Source organism: Cottoperca gobio, chromosome 10 (assembly GCF_900634415.1).
Source record: "Cottoperca gobio chromosome 10, fCotGob3.1, whole genome shotgun sequence".
Lineage (NCBI taxonomy): Eukaryota > Metazoa > Chordata > Actinopteri > Perciformes > Bovichtidae > Cottoperca > Cottoperca gobio.
This window is the reverse complement of record NC_041364.1, coordinates 6,584,667-6,605,346: the sequence shown is the minus strand read 5'-3', so window position 1 is coordinate 6,605,346 and position 20,680 is coordinate 6,584,667. Positions and strand designations below refer to the sequence as shown.

Genomic DNA, 20,680 nt, shown 5'->3' with positions numbered 1-20,680 from the left:
TGGCAGTCAAAGTAAAAGCTATTCATTTGTAGTAAATTGAGGTGTGGGGGGGGGGGGGGGGGGGGGGGGAATAAGATGAGGGTCTGAAGCTTGGGAACTGCAAAGTGTTTAACGTGGCACAAAAAAATGGAGGAAAAGTGAGACACTGTTTGCATCAGGCACTGAAAATAACTAGACGAAGGTATAAGAGAGCTGGAGGGGAAAAACCTATTGTTGGATCCCTGGTATGTGCTTGTCCATGGCATGGGCCCATACAAAGTAGGGCAACCATATAGGGGGCGAGGGTAGGGGGCTTCATTTGCTTAGCAAAGGCAGAGCTTCAGTAAGGGGTTAGTAAGGGAGGGTCATTCACGGATGGCCAAGGCTTTTAAATGGTTGTTACCTGGAGCTGTTAAAAAAACGACAACAAAGAAAACAACAAAATCAAACAGAACATTAGAAAGGAACAAAAAAGTACAGCAGCGCAGTGATATTCAACCATTTCTTTTTTCACTCAAACTCATTCACAACACATCTATGCATGTCACAGCTGTCTTTTCTCAGTTAACAGGGAATTCACTTATTCCCACATTGCCACATATTTCACTTGTAATGCGAAACATTGTTTAACTGAGGCAACATAAAAACGACACAACACATACCAGCATTTAGGAACTTAAAATGACAAAGAAATAAGCTGATATGGACAAGTGAGACAAAATATGTGGAATAAGAGGTGCAGCGTGGGCTGTTGGGACTCTTACAGTTGAGATCCATGTACCAGGCATCATTGCCGTACTGGTACTTCCAGATGGTTTGGCCAATGGAGCAGACCAGAGAGATGGCCAGCAGGCAGCCAAACAGCACCAGGATCTGAAAGTTGGTGATACGCTCCACGTTGGACAGCTTCAGAGGAGGCCGAGTGGAATTCTGGGTAGCAGAAAAACAAAAAGGTGATGTTCTTTACATCTGCTCTGAAAACAACGGCGAGATAAAACATGTTCGGGGTAAGTACACCTTCGTAACAAGCTGCTTAGGAGCATGAAATGTATGAAGATTAAAACTCAGTATAAAAACAGAATAAGGCGTCATGACGTGACGTGCAGTCGGATATGTTTGTATGCTACTTGTTTGGTTGCTTAGAAAATGAAAAATAAAGAACAACATTAACTATGCACCAGTTCACCAGAATGAGTTTCTTCTTACGTTAACTTATTTTCAATATGCTTTACCTGCATGAGCTTGGTGTCGTGCCCGGTGTAGACCACCACACCATGCACCCACTGAGTGTTCCTCAGCTGCGCTCCTCTCAGTAAGATCTGGTCTGGACCCAGTGGTATTGTACTGTAGTAAGAAACATCACCATGAGTAAAAGTTTCATACTTTCCCTACAGAATAACAGGCTAACAAGGGAGGTTGGTAAAAAGTAAAATAAAAAATGTTAACAATTTGGTTGACACATTAAACGATCCATTATCTTATTCTGATACTAAAACATGTGCAACACTACAATCCTTCTAAATATCACCGTAAATCATTCAATCAGCAAGTTGTATGCTGGTAAAACTAAATAATGGAGAGAAGAAAAGCTCCTGGTAACAAAACATATTCAGGAGAGTTTTGTGCTAAACTCCTAGAATCGAGCCTTCATGTCATAAAAGCAGGCATAAAGCATAAAATGTATTTTCTGTACAATAGAAAACCCTCCAAACAAATATCAAATTAAATTCAACTGAGGCAGGTGCTATTATTTATTTAGCAGAACTATTAAATAATCCCTAAAACCTCATAAAGCACAGATTCTGGCTCTGCTCCTGGCTAATGGCTTATTGAGTTGGTAAGAGGGGGCATGGAGCTCTGCAACCGAGCCCACCTGTGTCCTTCCAGGCGGAGGTTCCCAACAAACTCGTACAGATGGCGGTTTGGGCTCTCACACTCCATCCGCCCTGAGAGACGCATCAGGCTGTCGATGTCCCTTATGTCTGAGGTCACTTGGAGACCCTGTGGATGTCATTACAGCAGGGTTTTTATTTCCCCCTCATTGTCTGTTCCAAACTAAACAGAAGATTCCTCTTGGTTTTCATTGTATGGACAGTAACTAAACCAAAAACAATCACCTGTCTGATTTTAAGGTTTGTTTCTCCATCCAAGTTAGATGTTTCAATGTAGCACATACCCTGTGGTTCACTGTAGAGGAAGGAGAGCAAATAGACACTTTGAGTAGTAATACAAGAGGACGGCTGCGATTCATTCATATATTACAGTGTATCTAACCTCAGCTGATCGTTAGCTTATAAGATGTTCATCTATATAATATTGTATATCAATAAGCAAAAGGGTACTGAGGATTTACCACTAATAACTTCTCACTTTCAATATAAATTTCAATTAGTTATAAACTAAATCTGATATTAACAAAAGGGTCTAACAGCAGAACATTTATATAAGACTAGATTACTGCAAACAAAGCTGCCGCATGTAAGCCTGAAGGCCACTCAGGAACATTAAACTAAAAAGGTAGTTACCCACTTAATGTACACTAAATATCCTTAAGACAGACGTAACATCTTTGTTTTTGTTGAACTGTCTGAAATACACCGTTTAGGGAATGGAGAGGGAGAAAACGGCAGTTTAGGGATATATGAGCGAGCAGGCATGCCGAGCACAACAAACAGAGCAGACAAATGGGCCTCTGACAGACTCTGGGCACAGGGACAGCGGGTGAGAGCATGCCGGTGCTTAAGGTGTGTTGGGTCGCCGGTTAGCTTCTCTTTTCATAGAGTGATTTATTCATACCGAAGTCTGGTCCAAACACACACACTGGGGGGGTGGAAGCAAAATGAGATCTGGACACTGAAGCCAGTCCACAATCAACGAGGTTTGGACTCAGCTGCTATTAGCCATCAAGTGAGAGCTTTGTTTCATGGAAATGAGCAGACGTCTGCTGCGATGACCAGGAAGTGAATTCTAAAATGTGGCGCTATTCATAAAACAGCCAAATCCTGCTTTAATGCTGATTATGAAATACTGAACTACACTTAAAGCCTGGTCTGTTGGCAGTAACACCTTAGCACAAATTAAAATTCCAAGATGCTTTTCAACTTTACATCTTGGAAAGTGACTGCATGCAAACTGTCACATTGGATTAAAATGTTGCAGTACAAGCCGTGCAAAGGGCAAGAATGTGGGGAATCAATAAAAAAAGATGGCAAAGAAGGAGCATGTGCTCCTGCGCTGTGATACTAGACGCCATTCATCCGAGCAGTTCCAGCCAAACACTGAAAAGGGTCTACTGTACAAGTTATAGTGTGAAACAAAATACAACATAATAAAATGACTGTATAAGCGAGTAATAGTGCGGCTGCCAAACCACAGTGTAGGATAAAAAGGACGGTTTCATTGACTGTGGCACTGTGACAATATCTGGTTGTTGCCAGAATAATCACAGGCCCTTTCCTTCCTCGAGTGTGTAAAATAAACGATTTCTCATTTGAGTGAGAGAAGAGCTAAAATGTCTCGTCACACTCGGTACACACAGACTCCACCTCTCCCATCGCTGTATTGTTGGTGGTTTCCTGACCTGGATGACAGTATGACGAGGTCTGCCGGGAGGTGATCCCCATTTGAAGATCTGACTACTTCCCCAACAGCCACCTGATGTTACCAACCACGCACCAGCAGGGGGCGAGAGAGAGGAGGGGTGGCAGTTGTTCGCAGAGAGGGGCAGGAGAGGCGAGGACGAGAAAAGAGAAAGGGAGGGATGGAGAGGATGAACAGAAAGAAAAGACAGACAGACAAACAGAAAACACATAAGGGGAGAGAGAGAGAGAGGAGAAGAGCACAATGATCAGTCCTGTGTGTTCAGAGAGGTTTTAAAGTGTTACAGGATCGATGAAAGCTCTATAGCAATGTTTTTTGAAAAGGTAAAGGAGGAAGGTTAATGTTGACATGACATCCCATTACCACTGTCCCACCTAGAGAACTGATGGTTGTCACATCGAGATACAAAAAGCTTCACAGCCACTCAAAAAGTTGTAGCTCACTGAACATCATTTAAATTCAAGTTAAATTCAAATGCAGGATTTTAAGTCGCGTTGACGGTATCGGCCCGATGTGTTGTCTAACCATCACTTCTTTAGGGAGAGAAGAAGAAAAGAAGGGAGAAGTTCCCCCACAGTTTGGCAGCAGGTGTGAACTCCTATGACGACAAAATGGCAGCATCCGCGGGAACGAAATCACTGCCATTTACTCTAAAGATATCGCCCACTTCAACCTGTGAAAATAAACTGGTTACTGCTGTGCACTGCCTATAAAACAGCATACATGAGTTCTACATCAGGAGCAAAAACGCACAGTTGAGTAGGAAAGGTAAGTACATTAAAGCAGTGATCATAGTACAGAAACAGCTGCAGTCTTCTTTCTATTACTGCTGAACTTTGCAGAACAGGTTCAACCACTCAGCATATTCAATCATTCAGCGAAACATTGTAGTTATCAACATTTGACGTTCATGCATTTCAGAAACAACAAGCTCATCATGGCTGTACAGAATGTCTGCTGTATTTTACGATCAATGGCAGCAATAACATCGGGCAAATCATGTCATAATGTCACTCAAATAACGACGGGACATTTCAAGAGAAAACGGGTAAATTAGAAAAACCCAAACTTTTTGTTTTCTACAGTAAAATTAATCTATTACAGCTGAAAAAATAAGATTACATAAAATACATAATGGTAACAAAACAATTGTGTTCCCCAGATCTAGATATTTATGATCATGTTGGCCTCGTTCAAACTCTCCTGAAAGAGCTTTATTAAAGGAACTTGGAGACCAAACAGAAATTTGGGAGAGAAGACGCTTTTACAATATGCATGATGAAGATGTAAAACGCATCAATTATTTAAAGCTAGCCTTTTTAGAGAGGATTTCTGTGTACAGAAAAGGGACGGGACATTCCCATAGCAGTAAGACACACAGTGATTTTCTCCTCGCATGAACCAAGTTAACGCAAGGAGAACATTTAATATTTTTGTTAGTTACAGAAACCGTGTGCTATCATCACCTCACATAACCTGTACCTCCTAAACCCCGTCCTTCAGCATTAATCATGCACGGCCACATATATATATTTTTTATTTTACCTTGCTGTTGGCTTGTCTTAAATATGTGATGTAGCTTTCACATTCTATGTTTTTATTCATGTTTGTATATCACATTTCTGTTGCTGTAATAATAATAGGCTAGGAGTGGAGATGGAAAGATGTTTACACAGACACTACATCTCCTGCTGTTAATTTAGTCAACAAATCAACAAATACTTGGTATTTACATGTATTAAATGTAATATTATTTCTTGCCCGTCAAGAAATAATCTGCATACCCCCGAGAGCAGGAAGAAAGATTCCTGTTGTAATGCGCTGCTACATGCTGAACGTGCCCTCTAATGGATGAGGCTATACTAACAATTCAAATCTCATTTCTGTACTGCTTGGTGTTTCTTTTCAGCTTTTAGGGAAATTGTTGCAGCCACAGTAATAAAATAGTTCCATTATGAGGGGTTAGAGGAAGCTCGTCTTTGTCCTGCAGCAACACCTTCTAATGACGCCGGATTACTTAGTGGCTGGAAACTAGAGCGGTCAGGGGGGGTGTGTGTGCACATGTGTGTATACGGTATGTGTGTGAGTTTCTCCAATTGACAACAGCACACGAGATGGCAAATCTGCAATAAATGAAAAACATGTGAGCTGGTGAAATTGACCATTAGTGACACATTGTGGGTAAATACCTTCTCCCAGTGCACAATCTCCCAGGCACCATTCCTCAGAACTGTGGAGAGAAATGAGAGAGAGAGGAAGTTACAGCCAGAGAAAAAGAGGACAAAGAAAATAAGAGCCATGTTTTCTAGTAAAACCCAACAAAACACTGGCTTATTTGTTTAAAAACCTGAAAAATAAATGGTTTTCAATACCTTGACATTCCTTTTTGTTGACAACACCGTCAGCATTGTGGCGTTTCTGTAAGGAAGAAAATAACACAGATTATCCTCTGATATACATTAGTTAAAAAGTACCAACAAACAACAACAAGATAATCATTAACAGACTAACTTCCTGGATTATAAAAGCCTCAACTTCTCTAATTCTAACAAGAGGAAATGGCCTGAAGAGGCTGATGCTGCATAGCACCATTACAGTGAGAGAGAGAGGGAGAAGGATTCATAGTGTCTGCAGTTACAAGCTGAAGAAAGATTACACCACAGCACTGACTGAAGAGTTTATGTGAATATACTCACTCGGACTACACAACCTCACATTATGCAGTATGCCCTTTAAGTAATGCCTTTGTCCAAAGCTCCCTACTGTACCATGACAGCATGTAGTTTGTCATGTCATGTTGATGCTGAACTGTACCCTTTGTACCTCAGCTTACACGTAGAGAAACAAGTATGTACATCCAGCAGCACTGAGCCAAACGGAGACGCTATTGAGTCCTGTTCTCCCACAATGTCTCTTTGTTTACTGTGTTTAACGTTTTGATCAATCAGATCTTCCAAAGGGACAAACGGCATTAACAAACATCACAGTACACGCACGCACCTCAAAATGGTGGCAGCATGATCTCCAGCAGGTGACCCAACTGAAAGACCATTTCAACGATGTGTCAGGCCTGTCACTCTGTATATAATGTGATGTTTATTAATATTGCGTTCCTAAATTTCCCTCTGGATGAATAAAGTATCCATCCATCCATCTATCCATCCATCCATCCATCTATCCATCTATCCATCCATCCATCCATCCATCCATCTATATATCTATCCATCCATCTATCCATCTATCTATCCATCCATCCATCTATCCATCTATCCATCCATCCATCCATCTATATATCTATCCATCCATCTATCCATCTATCTATCCATCCATCCATCTATCCATCTATCTATCCATCCATCTATCCATCTATCTATCTATCCATCCATCTATATATCCATCCATCTATCCATCTATCCATCCATCTATCCATCTATCCATCTATATATCTATCCATCCATCTATATATCCATCCATCTATCCATCTATCCATCCATCCATCCATCTATCTATATATCCATCTATATATCCATCCATCTATCCATCTATATATCTATCCATCCATCTATCCATCTATCTATCCATCCATCTATCCATCTATCCATCCATCCATCCATCCATCCATCCATCCATCTATATATCCATCCATCTATCCATCCATCTATATATCCATCCATCTATCCATCTATCCATCCATCTATCCATCTATCCATCTATATATCTATCCATCCATCTATATATCCATCCATCTATCCATCTATCCATCCATCCATCCATCCATCCATCTATCCATCTATACATCCATCCATCCATCCATCCATCCATCCATCCATCCATCCATCCATCCATCCATCCATCCATCTATCTATCTATCGTGTGCTGCAAGAAGATCTAACCAAAGAATCAGCTAATGTACCATCAGGGACGAGAACACCTTCAAGTGCTTGTAAAAATAAATGTTTAAAAAACAAAAAACTGGAAATTTGAACATCTGCAATTCCAAGACAACGGTGCAAACTCCATCTGCTGATGAAGAACATGTGATCAAAAGCCTCAGAACAGCTACTAACAGGACCTTGCGGTGAGATTGTTTTCCCATGGACTTCAGGTTTGCAGGACTACTCAATAAGAGGGAGAATTAAGCGTGATTAAAGCAGTGATATAAAGTTGTCACATGGGGCAGCTCTGATGGAAGCTTCTGCATCCAAGGAGTCAATGTAATAGGAAAATGATGTAGCAAAAATTAAACAAATGTGGGAAAACGTTGGAAGGAAATATGATTAAATGTTCGACTACATGTCTCCTGTTGTTGTGTGTATCAACCTCCCACATACTGCAGAGAAAATTGTCTTGTCCTTAATTGTCCATCAAGCTGTATTAAACTATCCTATATGTGCTGCATGTGACTGCATCAAAATACTAATCAGCATTACTTCCCCTCATGTCTCTCTTGTTTGTTGAACAGTCATGCAATCAACTGTGACTTCAACAGCTGATTCCAAGGGACAGCTTGTCAACTAGCATCACGCTGACTAATAATGTGTTGCTGAGTCTGTCTCGTATAAATAATCACTGTTTCACAATGTCGCTCCTAAAAGCAACATGTGCTGCTGTACTTGATAGGCGAAGAAGGAGAGGACATATCCACTCATGTCCCCGCTAATAATCTGTTTACTTTCAGGATCCATTCTAATTTGGTCTAATTATAATTCAATTTAAAAGCTAATTTGGGTAATTAGGCCCACTGTACTATACATTTCAGGAGGGGGAAAACAGAGAAAACAGAGCCCCTAAAAGGTGAAGTGGGTTGCATAAATACAAAGAGGTTTTCACTGTCCTTTCCACAGATTTCCTCCGATGACCTGTGGACTCAAGCTAGCAACCTTACAGTCACAAAAACATGTCTAATGCTACAGCTGATACTGCCGTGGTCCAAGGAACCTGCGGCGGGGCCAGTAGTCTTCAGGTTCTCCACAAAGTTGGAATATTTTCAACAATTCAAATAACAACAGTAGGTTTACTGACCATAAAACACAATACAGTACAACTGAGGGCTTCTTCCATGGAAGAGAACACTGAATCATCCGCTCACAAATTCTTGCTCATATATATATATATATATATATATATATATATATATATATATATATTGTTCCTCCTTCTTTGTAGCTTATTCATAATCTCATTTACTTGATCCCTCCTTTTTTAATTTCTGGGAATTTGACGTCAGAACTAGGTGTTTCTATACACCAGTAGATAAGATGTGGTCTTAACACTCTCTCTGAACCGCCTCCTTCATTCCTGCCTGCTGACGTCATTGGCTATCCTTCTGTATCAGACACACACCACATCTGGATGCTCCTTTAATTGTTACAAAAGGAAAATGGAGGCCTGTGGCCTTTTAATTGTTACTCCACGTATGAGGCCTGTCCTTTCCTGAACACTCGGTTCTCAACCGTGTCTTTGTGCTTCTCATGATTATCCCCAACACAAGAAAACCTATCATTGATACAAGGAAAATATTATTATATACTCCGAACAACTATTAAACGGAATCTGCCCTGTAGGGTTTGTTTTCTCTTGCACTCTTAAGTCTCTCTCTGATTTTATATTCTCGTGTTTGTTATACTTCAACTCTTTTCCTCTCTGCCGTCCACTCCCTGACTTCTTTTTCAGGCTCCAGTTAATGGTTTTAATATCCCTGCTACATGCTGTAGTGTCTAATGAATCGGATGTGTGTGTGTGTGTGTGTGTGTGTGTGTGACTTCAGATTTTTACTGGCAGCACTATGCCCAGAAAAAAAAGCTTTTACAAAGCTCATTCCTCCTCCCCCTGTGCAAGAGCTGTCGGCTAATTTCATTCATCCACACACTATCTGTTCTGGCTGTACAGAGCCTCCTCTATTCATACATGTGTAGTAGGAGTGAAACTGTATTAATATATGTTATTCCACAACTTCTCCTGTTCATTCTCTCTGCCTCTTACTCTCTCGCACCTTCTGTCCTGTTGGACACGGAGAAAAAGGAGATGCACTGTATTTAGATGATGTGTGTAATCACAGTGCAGTGTACGAGTAGCATGTAGAGGTTATGCGTAAATACTGCAGTATCAGGCCTCTGTAGACTTCTGCTATAGAGGGAGGAAAGCATCTGCAGCGTTACCTTGATTAACCTGCTAATATGGCTTAAACTAATGCGACGCAGTTGTGAAGTTTAATTGCTGTTTTCATATCAGTTTGACTGGAAACTTAAGAGTGATAGGAAACCACACACACACACGCACCACACACACACACACACACCTTTGTGATTCACAGTATTACTGTACTAAGCTACTGCAGCAGAGGCAGCCAGCAACAAGGTAAGATATGTGCTGTACAGTGTGCGTCCATAGTGCATGATTCATGAAGTTAGGGGTCGATGTTGCCCTGTCAGGTCAACTTGTGAGGGACAGCGCAGCACAGGGAACAGACGTGTGTGCAGGTGACCTTCAGCAATAACGACGGAGTCATCACCACTCTGTTCCCATGTTTTTCACAACAGGCCGAGAGAGAAAGTGCTGCGCTGGTCCCTTCAGCACGAGATAGAGGCTAATAGTATAGAGTAACTGTCCGCTGGGACCTGCATATAGGATCGCATTGCAGGGTCACTGCAATACAGTACAATGCAACATTCCCTCACTTAGTTCAGACCAGCTTGAGTGGATTACTTGCCAACACAGACACAAACATATTTTGAAGCCTCTAACTTCCCAGCAAATAAAAATATATCACCAAAACAAAATAATACTGAAATCAACCTTTCATACTAAATGAATTGCATAAGCTATTCTTTTTTCTTTTTCTTTTTTTTAAAGCATCTGTTCAACAGTTCAGATTTGCTCAAGGGCAGACAGTTGTTTTGTTTTGTTAGTGCTAACTGCCTTTGTGCATGAGCATCCAGTATCTAGGTTAATTGACTGAATGAGTACTGCGGGTGCAGTAGGCACAGCTGTGACCTCGGAAATGAGTGTGTGCATATGCATGTGTATGTCTGATGGTGTGTCTATATGTTGTTAGTATCCTACTGTGGTCATATAACCATCAATGCCTCCTCTCTGCTGCACAGGGAACCCTTCAGCACTCAGAGGACATACTGTACAGCACGAGACAAAACAAGAGTCCACACTCTCTTTAGGAGAACAGTCTGTCCAAGTGAAAGTCCATCAACTGAACTATTAACCTACTTTACTAGTAAAGTAACATTTTCAGAGAATTTGATTTCACTTTATGTACTCTTCTTCTGATAAGGCATTGCTGACTGCATCTGGCGGTTTAGTATTTTTTATAGAATACCTGGATAAAAATGACTTATTTAGCACAGACAAATTGAGGATAAAACATTTCTGTTTGCAAAAATGTTGCAGAAAATGCTAACCCCACTCTGCTACTTATCCCTTATTATGTCCACATTGTCTGTATTTATTAGGGACCATGAAGTGATATCTACGATGCAAAAGTTGCTTTAAACCAAATGCAAAAGTTTGTTGATAGCCTTTGTATACCACCTTCACTACGCTCTCAATCAGGTACGTTTAAGACAACATCGTATGACAAATGGTTTTATAAAATGATATATCATACTGTATGATTCAAGCCATGAAACTAATTTGAACATACTTTGAGTACAAAAAAAAGGTCTTAATGTTTTTATTAAATACAAAACAAGTCAATATTTCACACTTTCGACAAGGTGAAACAAACACTAAAACTAGCATCCAATAATATCTGAGGTTTGTCTCACCAGATCCTCAATGAACTCCTTGACAGCAGCCACCACCAGGATGAAGAGCAGTGGCACCAGTGTGGTCCAGCGACCAGTGGGAGACACATCTGGGATTTGCTACATGAGACAAAAAACATTTTTAAGTAAAAAAAAAAAAAAAAGAATTGCAGAAGCCAACGTCACAATGTCTGAGGCAAAGACAGTACTTCAAACATCCCCTGCCCCAAACCCACCCACTCTGCCTAACACATTTGCAAACACACTTTTCAAAAAGAGAAAAGGTTTCCCTTTCTCTACACACAATGTTTAACCTGAATTAAATGAATCAGCTCCATTTGCAAGTTTAACATGATTTTGGATTGATAATTATGTGTGTAAACTCCCAAGTACGTATATTGAGCACAAACAACTTTCTTACTACTATTAAAAAAGCTCTCCTTCCCACTGGATCTTTAATGATATGGCTATTTCAAAATGAACAGTCAAACATCTAGCGTAATTAAAGCCAAGCGAGGGCCACAGGAGATCGTCACTGATCGTCAAGGAAACTTGAATGAAATGGATCTTTCGTCTCCCTCATCTGCATAGATGTTTTATTCAAGGTCGCACCATCGACAGGGCAGGTAATGAAGATTCACACTGGCTGCTTTTCAAAGCCGCTGCTTCAAGGTCACTGGATAGAACACTTTCCCCATTCGCAAAGCTCACATTAACGTAGGGTGTTCCGTCAACGCGGATATATAGGTAAAGACAGAATCTCAGTTCTGTGCAGCCTTCCTTCTCTTTATCTAATCGTTTCTGCAAAGCTTTCAACACCTGAGACATGGATTTTTTGGCTCCTTTGAATCATGTAGTAATGATTGGTGGTTGAAGCTTTAAGTACCGTAATTTTCGGACTATAAGCCGCACCTGACTATAAGCCGCAGACGCTAAATTGACTAATTTGTACATATATAAGCCGCACTGGGCTATAAGCCGCAGACGCTAAATTGACTGACGTGTATGTAGCCGGTCTGTAGCTGACACCACGATCGAATCTGCGTTGTGTTGTGTAGAACCAGGAAATAACGATGGAGAACTTCTGCCTGTTCAATCAGCATTTATTGTCTCTGACCGTTGGTGTTTTCCTTAATTTGTCCATAAATTACCGTTGAAACAGAAGAAACACATGGAAGTCATCATCATACGGTAACTCCACAGTCGGGGTTTTTGGACATGCACCCCTCTCTTCAGCGTATCCTTCTTTCCGTCTCCCGAAAAAGTGGCGCGAACCCCCAGAAAGTGCCGGTTTCAGGAGTATCAACATAAAAGCATATTTAACAAAATAAGTTTTTCCATAATGAGGGTGTCTCACACACTGCCTCGCTCTCGTAATGTCCGTCTGTCTCTCGTACCACTCGCTACTTTTGCGCGCTCTTTCCCTGCATCCGGTGGACTGTAACCTGTAAAATCCATAGATTTAGGAATTCCCCTAGTGGCCATTAGCTGTAAAAATCCATAGATAAGCTGCACCGTTATATAAGCCGCAGGGTCGCAAAATGGGGAAAAAGTCGCGGCTTATAGTCCGGAAATTACGGTATTCTTAAAAGAGATTAATGTTGACCTACAGTATGCAGGCAAACCACCGCAAACTTTCTCAAGGCGTGAACGTCTTTGTTCTGCTAGTATCTAAATCAAAAACGGTGCCAGTGCTGCTCAGATCTGTGGCTGTTTTAGGGAAGTAATCAAAACAGGAGCAGAGCCAATAATCAGCGACACTCTGAAACTCTCTACCCAAGAAAAAGAAGCTTATTTCTTAACTAATCTTATGCACCCCTGCTTTTCTTCTTGTGGCTCTACATCAGTTGGACTATTTGAGTGTGTTGCCTGCGTCCCATGTTACACCAATTACAGTACAGTTTCTTTTTTACTGCAGTGTAGTGCTCGGGGTACAGTGAAGGAACAAAATACAGTCTACAGTCACGCCACCCATGCATTTCCAAGGCATGTAATATGCAGTATAGTGTGTTGAGCCTGCAGGCAAATGTAGTTTTCCTTTAAATTTTAAATTGGCACGCATAGTAATACATGTATTATTCATTATCAGGATATATATAAAGTACTGTGTGTGTGTCTGTGTGTCTGTGTGTGTGTGTGTGTGTGTGTGTGTGTGTGTGTGTGTGTGTGTGTGTGTGTGTGTGTTTGAGAGAGAGAGCTGGTCTATGTGTATATGAAATTACAGACATGACCTTTGGAAATGGTGTCTAGGTTATGGCAAACAGTAAAAGAAAAGACAAGCTGAGAAGAGCAGTGATTAAACATTTATAAGACGGCTGGATGATTATTTGAATGTTACTTTTGTATTTAAATCTTTGTCACACAAGCACATAAACATCACATCTTACCTGCAACAGTGCAATGAAGAGAAAGAAGGCATTGGCTGCCCTTCTGAACTGAGAGTAGAGGAATCGGGGAAGGAAGGTGAGGACATTATATTTGGCTGTGCTGAAGACGGCGACAAGCAGCAAGCAAGGCCATGGGTGGAGGAGGGAGCAATAGAAAGAGAGACACATTGTTAGTTATCAAAACCTGTTCATAAAGCATTTATACATAAACACATTTATGTTGTCTAAGCTAGGCATTTAAATATATTTTTTAAATAACCAATTCCTTGCCGCACCCATTCAAGAAAGCACTTTCTGCTGCAGAGACAGGTGCGCGTGTGGTTGTGTGTGAGACTGATGAACAGCAGAGACCAGGGAACTCAATGGTGATAAAGAATAATTTGGAGGAGGAAGGGCGCCCTAGCAGACGTGAGATATGTTGCCTGTTCTGCAGTTGGGGCTGGGTTGGGTGGGGTGTGCGTTTGTTGGCAGTGATGGTGGTATATCGAGGCTGAGAGTCAAACCTCCAGCATTCTGATATAAGGGCCAGTCAGAACAGTTACTTTGGGAGAAGATGTATGCCATGATGTATGCCAAGCCACTGGCAATGTTTTGCTTACTCACGCGTACACAAAAGCAGTCACAAATACACAAGTGGAATATCAGAGAGGATAGCCTCCAACCCATCTAAAGGGGGTTAAGCATATGGAGGTTAACATTAGTGATATCACGTTTTATTCCTGTTAGACTGAATTATATTCGACGAGCAGATTTGCAGCATTTTTCACTTGTAGCACCTCCACAAGCACAATGTAAAGTTATGGGACGAAATGGGACATTTCTTTTTTTATTTCCACTTTCATTCTGACCGCCTGGTACGGCTGAGCAGTCCACAGTCAGTGAGAGGGAGTGAAAGCGATTGAGTAAGAGCGAGGCATTGTTCTGACAGCAGTACAAAGTAACACCAGCGAGGAGGGGGAGGAGGCTGATGAAGAGCCTCGTCAGAACAAGGGTCAAGAAAGGGTCAGCTTTGTTTCATTTAACAAAAGTATAGCAGTCATTAGTCCAGTATAGTTAGTCTTCTATTTATGTGATAATATAAATAAATCATAATCTCTAAATCACCTAGTTTCATAGAGATTTACTGAGCCATGTTGAAAAGTTAAATCAAAATAATTTAAATCAATACACATAATATGGCAGCAAAGATGGGTCATATTCCACTGGATTAAAAACATTTTCCCTTGAAAACTCTGTACCCGAGTTCATGTGAGTTCAAATTCCCTTCTTGAAAATTTACTGAAGGTAATTTCAAAGACGTTTTTTTTGTCTAAAGTTCACCAATTCAGAGAGAAAACTTAAGTTTTAGTTGTGAAATACATCATATATCATCCAAAGCCCATAACAAAACCATGAGTGACTTATTTATATTTAGTACGGGTGACCCCACTGCGTACCAGATAGAGCCTGGAAGTGCTATTGCAGAGTTACCCAGTTACAGTTTCTCTCTTGAGAAACAAAGAAATTGTTGCTGGTGAAGCTGCAGGTTTAGCACAAAAACAGGTCGTGGCTTCATCATTTATCTCTTTCAGTACATCTGACATCTTGTCTTTGAAAAAAAAAACATACAAAAAAAGTGATAAAAGTATTGGGTTGATGGCACTTGTTAAATACAGTACGCTGCCTACAGTAGGTGGTCAATCTCTGCCGACTGAAGGCCTGCAGGATTTACCAGCATATATTCAACCACAAAAGAGATAATCAAATGAGCCAAGGCCGTCAGCTCCTGAAGCTCATACAACCACAGTCAACTCAGAGAGTTCATTACAGAATGTTGTTTGTATCTTCTTCGTGGGTTTAATGCTTCAAAATGTACAATGAATTTCAAATGTTGATTGTATGGTTGGACAGCTGGTTAGATAATGTCTGACTTAGCATAAAGGATGATCATATAGGTCTCTCATTGTCCAACTCATTTAGTTTACAACATCACCAATAAGGTGGTTGGACCAGTAGTCTTTACAGATGAATGACCTCCTGTTTAATATCCTTTCAAGATGTGCCTCTATTTGTCTTTGTAACATTGCATATATGCGTATATTGTTAAAATGAGGTTTAAATTTGGTCATAATGATATAAAAAGCTATGGAGCTTGTTTTACTATCTTCATTTAAGAGCATGCCTCCTTGATTTCACGTTCAGATTTTGTAATGCTTTTCCCCAAAAGCCATGCCCTCACACTCACATAACCCCTGCTTGTGCTTAGATTTGCTCTGCCTCTCCTCAAACTGCAGGCTTGCACTCAGATATATTGTTGCTTGCAGATGCTCACACTGCTCACGGCTGCTTCTGTGCGAGCGGGAAACCTGTTACTCTTTAACCAGGTTCATTCATCCCCTTCTGCAGTCTGAGGAGAAGGGCTGAAGCTGGAGCGCAAGAAATCTGTGCAAGCAACAATATATCTGAGTGCAAGCATGCAGTTTGTGCAGAAGAAGAGCAAATCTAAGCACAAGCAGGGGTTATTAGAGTATGAGGGCATGTTTTTGGGTAAAGCATTACAAAATCTGAACGTGACATCAAAACACGCTCAGATGTACATAAATGCCACTTGGTGAAAAGCGTAGTTGTAGTTGATTGAGTACGGCAACTCTTCTCAGACAACTGTACAAATGTTATGTAGTTAATGTGCACACTGATTGTATACTTGCATGTCACAATTGTCCCTTGTTTTCCACACAAGACATGCAATATTAGCATTTCATGGACACATAACAGTAAAAGGGTTTGTACAGCCACTCCTGTTTGCTGTAGGATCTCAGCAATTAATCACCTTTACACTACAACCAGATCTGCCAGTAGCCAGTTCAGCTGAATAAACAATCCACAACAATACTCACGCATACAAGAGAGAGCCGGGTGCCTTTCTGTTGTGAGGCAGGAGTCACATACGTGTATCTGTGTGTGATGGTGTGCTGTGACACATGAGAGGGAGAACGAGACCAAGTGCAAGCAAGAAACCTGTGATGGGTGTGAAGATTAGATTCACCTTTTATCACAGACCCTGCTCCTGTAAGTGTCTCAGGTCACTTTGAGAGAGCAACCAATCATCTTGAACACATTTGATCTTTGAGAGTCTAAAGCCTGATGGGCCTCCAAGGATAGAGGGCAATCTTTAGGCACATTTAGAATTCAAATATAAAAGAACATGTCAACAAAGTCATCTGCTAGCTGTGTACTTTACTGTTCAAATAATGCAGTAGCACTTAAAGCTCTGAAATCATTTGGACAAGACACAACTTGGCTGCATTACAGTCAGATCCAAAAGTAGTAGGTCTGAAACAAATGTGGCTTGAAAAGGCTTTAACATGCACGCTGCCATCCAGTTCACTGTGTGCTCAGAGACAAGTCTTGTCATTTTTATCTATAAAAACTTGCCAAACATTCACACATGATGCTAATTTATATATTACTAGGCTGATATTTTATGTACAGAATCATCGTTGGATCAAATGTCAGTAGTATCTAAGCTAAGTGATTCTGAATGGGAATAAACTGGGAGGTGGAGCAGATATCATACTTCAGATGAGTGGAATATTGGGAAGTCTATAAATGAGTTATGCTTGATAATTGTATCTGCCTTATGTAGGGTGTTTGTGAGTAATGTGATATTTTTCCTTTATTTTTCAGTGAACACGGGCCACCTGCTGAATTAATGACCGCCTCCGGTAAGGTCACAAAAATGTAATAAGACTTTTGTTTTCAAAATATGCAAAGGTGCTCTTTCACAGCAAAGGCCATACACAAAAACTTCTCTGATGCAACATAATTCAACCATCAACCATCTGGTACTTCAAACAGATTAATAATGCTAAGTGTTGACCTCGGTCTATTAAAAATGTATATCCAAACCAAAAGTAAAAATCTAATAATAGGTGAATGATTTGATATCTACATAACTACCTTCAAAAGGAGCTTAACAACTAAAGCAAGATAGAATCAGCATCCACTTCCTTACAGTTGAGTAAGAAAGCTGCTTGCATCAGTTATTTGTCATGTCAATAAATGAAGCGGCCCTAACAAATGGCATAATCATTACCACACTAGCATTTTTCTTTTATAATTCCTTTTCACGTTATAGCGGTGTCTGTGTAAGCACATACATATCTCAAGCTGCTCATGCAGCAGGAATGCTAACGGTAATATTCCTTGACAGAGGATGGCCTGACCCAACAAGCCTGACCTTTAATGCTAAAAGCACTGCACTCCTCCAAGAGGAACAACATGATAAAAAGGGCAGGCCTGAGTTATCTGGACTAAGGCGCCACTGGTGATACAGATCTTGCAGGTACTTATCAAACATCATATGGCTGAGGGTGCTGTCATAGTACCTGTAACAGCCATCTCTATTGCACACCAGTAGTGGCTCCTCACATCAAAGCCACTGCTCTGTACACGGTTTTAACTCGTATTCAAAAGTCATCTTAAGAGCGTAAAATACAATAACTAAGTCTGCTACTTACTTACTGCTTTGCAGACACACCAGAGACAGACAGAGTTTACAAAGTAGCGTACAGATTTTCTCTTTAAGACAACATTTTCCCAACATATGCTCAAAAAAGGCCTTTAAAATGAATTCAAGATTGCTTGCCATCAGGGAATTTTCCCCAGGCTGACATAAGTCACAGCCACACAGTAGGCATTCTTTAGTTCAAACTGTTATGCATGTGACTCTGAAGGTTAATGTAGGGTTAAAGGCAAAGTGGCAAGTTATGCTGCAGGTCACCATGAAAAGCACTGTGGGCCCCAGGTTTCCATTACCAAGTCAAAAATAGCACAAATAGCAAAACCCTTGAGAGAATACAACTTTGAGTGTGAATTTTTTAAGCAATTAGGACACAACTTCATTTGTAAGTGACACGGGGAAAGCATCTTCAAAAGCACCTTACATAATTACAGTGGGCATGCTGGATGATCAGTGATAGAGGTCAGCCATGTGACTGGTGTGACGCCTTATATTCATGGCTAAGACCGAAGCCCATACTAATCAGCTGTACATTAAACCTCAACAGCATGAAAATGGTGTCTTCTTATCATGTTGTAACTCTCACAGAGGATACATTACTGCATTTTTCTTCTGACGGCAGGGAGTGTGTTGCTTCCTCAACTTAGTGAAGAATAGTTTAGTCCCTGATCAAAAATCTTGAGTTAATGGACATAATAGTGTAGCTGACCATTGTGTAATTCCATTCCAATGCACCACAGGGGCTGCATTGAGAATTAACTTTAAGAGGTTTTGTTTTGTACACATTAAAAAAGCAAGAAAGTGCCTAATGCCCAGCTCAATGCTCAGGCGAGAGGTGTACAAGACGACAAGCTGCTATGCTTTTTATTTTGAAGGAGGTACAAACAGACCACCGCAGACCTACAACTGCTGCTTAGATGGCACTCCAGGGTTAATTTAGTGAAGCTATAAATGTGGACCATGCAAAACCTCCCAAGTATTAACTTCACATGGAGTACCACCGTAGCAGTGGTAATGCATATGTTGACCCAAAGGAGGGTCACAGTTGCCTAATGCAGGGCTCCTGCAAGCACTATAGACTAACGTTGGTTACGCTGCCGCACTGATATTTACTTAATGTAACCAGCTTTCAATACATGATTGATTTTAAGCACATACTTTTGCTCTTTATCAAATTCTCCATCAGTTCATAAATATTTATCATATTCAATACATGTCCATAAATGCAACATCTCCTTACCTGACTCGATTGTTGCAAAACTTGGTGAACTGCGGCTGGTTGAGGTATATCATTCGGGCATCTTCTTGGTCAGCTAAGGACGTCTTTTCTGCCGTGTCCTCTGTCTTTTCATATCCTGCAGCGTGGGAGAAAAAGTAATTGTATAAGAAACTAAATCTGCCTTGAGCACAAACAAAAGTAAGATGAAAAGGTGTTTTGAAGTCTTTGAGTTGTTGAGTGTCAAAAAAGTTCCCAAAGGTGTTTTTGGAGTCTGTAAAAGGTAAGTCAGTGATTTCAAAACTCTATAGAGTTGACCTTGTTGCTTTAGAGGCCTGTGATATATACGTTTTCTCTTTTTCAAAGGAGTGTCAAACTAAAAACAAATGCTTTTATTTGACTCTTTATATGATGGGAGTACGCAGTGTATAAGTCATTGAAGTAGGATACAATCACGATACACGATACATTGACGAGACATTTGTAATTCTCTGTTGGATACACTTGCCTTAGATCAGGAGCAATAATCTAATAGATGTATAATGCTCAAATTATTATCTTAATGAAGTGAGGAGGCGGCAGTGCTTCAGAAAAATCTAACCGTGGGATTGTCAAATGACATGTCACTGACGATGCATCTCTCACTACCACCTCCACAGTACAATGGCAACTTTGAGAAAAAGCCTGTTATATAATAATGCAGGGAATCACCTAGCTAACAGTCTGACTCAAACTAACAAATGTACTGTATGGAGGCAAGCAACAGTCATGATATTCCTCATGTCCAGAGATGCACATCACATTTATAGTTTTAGGAGACTAGTATCCTCAACTTTAATGTGTATGATTACCAAAGTAAATGTCTTTAGTCTGATAACTTGAGACATTTCAACAAACTTTCCATTTGTTGCTAGAAACATGTTAGAGCTGAGAATTTCCTGTCCAGATTGACATCCTGCTGGCAACAGTAGATGTAGTAGATGTTGTAGAACTACAACTCAGATGTATTGTGACATGCAAGGCTTTGATACAACTGTATGTTTGAATATTGATTCCACCGTGTTTTAAGTCCAAAACCAAATGCAAAAGAACAGCTTACAGAACTCATTCATTCATCACGCAAAACATTCTGCCTTACTGACCCTTAAATGGAAAAAGACCACAAAATGTTTAATTTGCAGAAGCCGTCATTCAAAAGAAATCAATAAGCCCTCTCCTTGGGGTGGATAACACTCCTTTT

General features: G+C 40.5%; 1 protein-coding gene across 6 annotated transcripts in view; it reads right to left on the bottom strand.

Annotated features, from left to right (window-relative positions):
- The window catches only part of atp8a1 (ATPase phospholipid transporting 8A1), a 100,398-nt gene that overhangs the window by 63,195 nt on the left and 16,523 nt on the right, over nt 1-20,680 (bottom strand). For 4 of the 6 annotated variants that reach the window (XM_029441495.1, XM_029441498.1, XM_029441500.1 and 1 more), the window contains 11 exons: nt 19,465-19,579; nt 13,724-13,823; nt 11,358-11,456; nt 5,952-5,997; nt 5,769-5,809; nt 3,560-3,633; nt 2,097-2,166; nt 1,853-1,980; nt 1,212-1,323; nt 744-909; nt 383-388 (listed from right to left, as the gene is read on the bottom strand). In XM_029441495.1, coding sequence (XP_029297355.1) covers nt 383-388; nt 744-909; nt 1,212-1,323; nt 1,853-1,980; nt 2,097-2,166; nt 3,560-3,633; nt 5,769-5,809; nt 5,952-5,997; nt 11,358-11,456; nt 13,724-13,823; nt 19,465-19,579 — 957 coding nt within the window. The remainder of the gene's footprint in view (nt 1-382; nt 389-743; nt 910-1,211; nt 1,324-1,852; nt 1,981-2,096; nt 2,167-3,559; nt 3,634-5,768; nt 5,810-5,951; nt 5,998-11,357; nt 11,457-13,723; nt 13,824-19,464; nt 19,580-20,680) is intronic. The other 2 variants (XM_029441497.1, XM_029441499.1) reach the window with 1 other exon arrangement.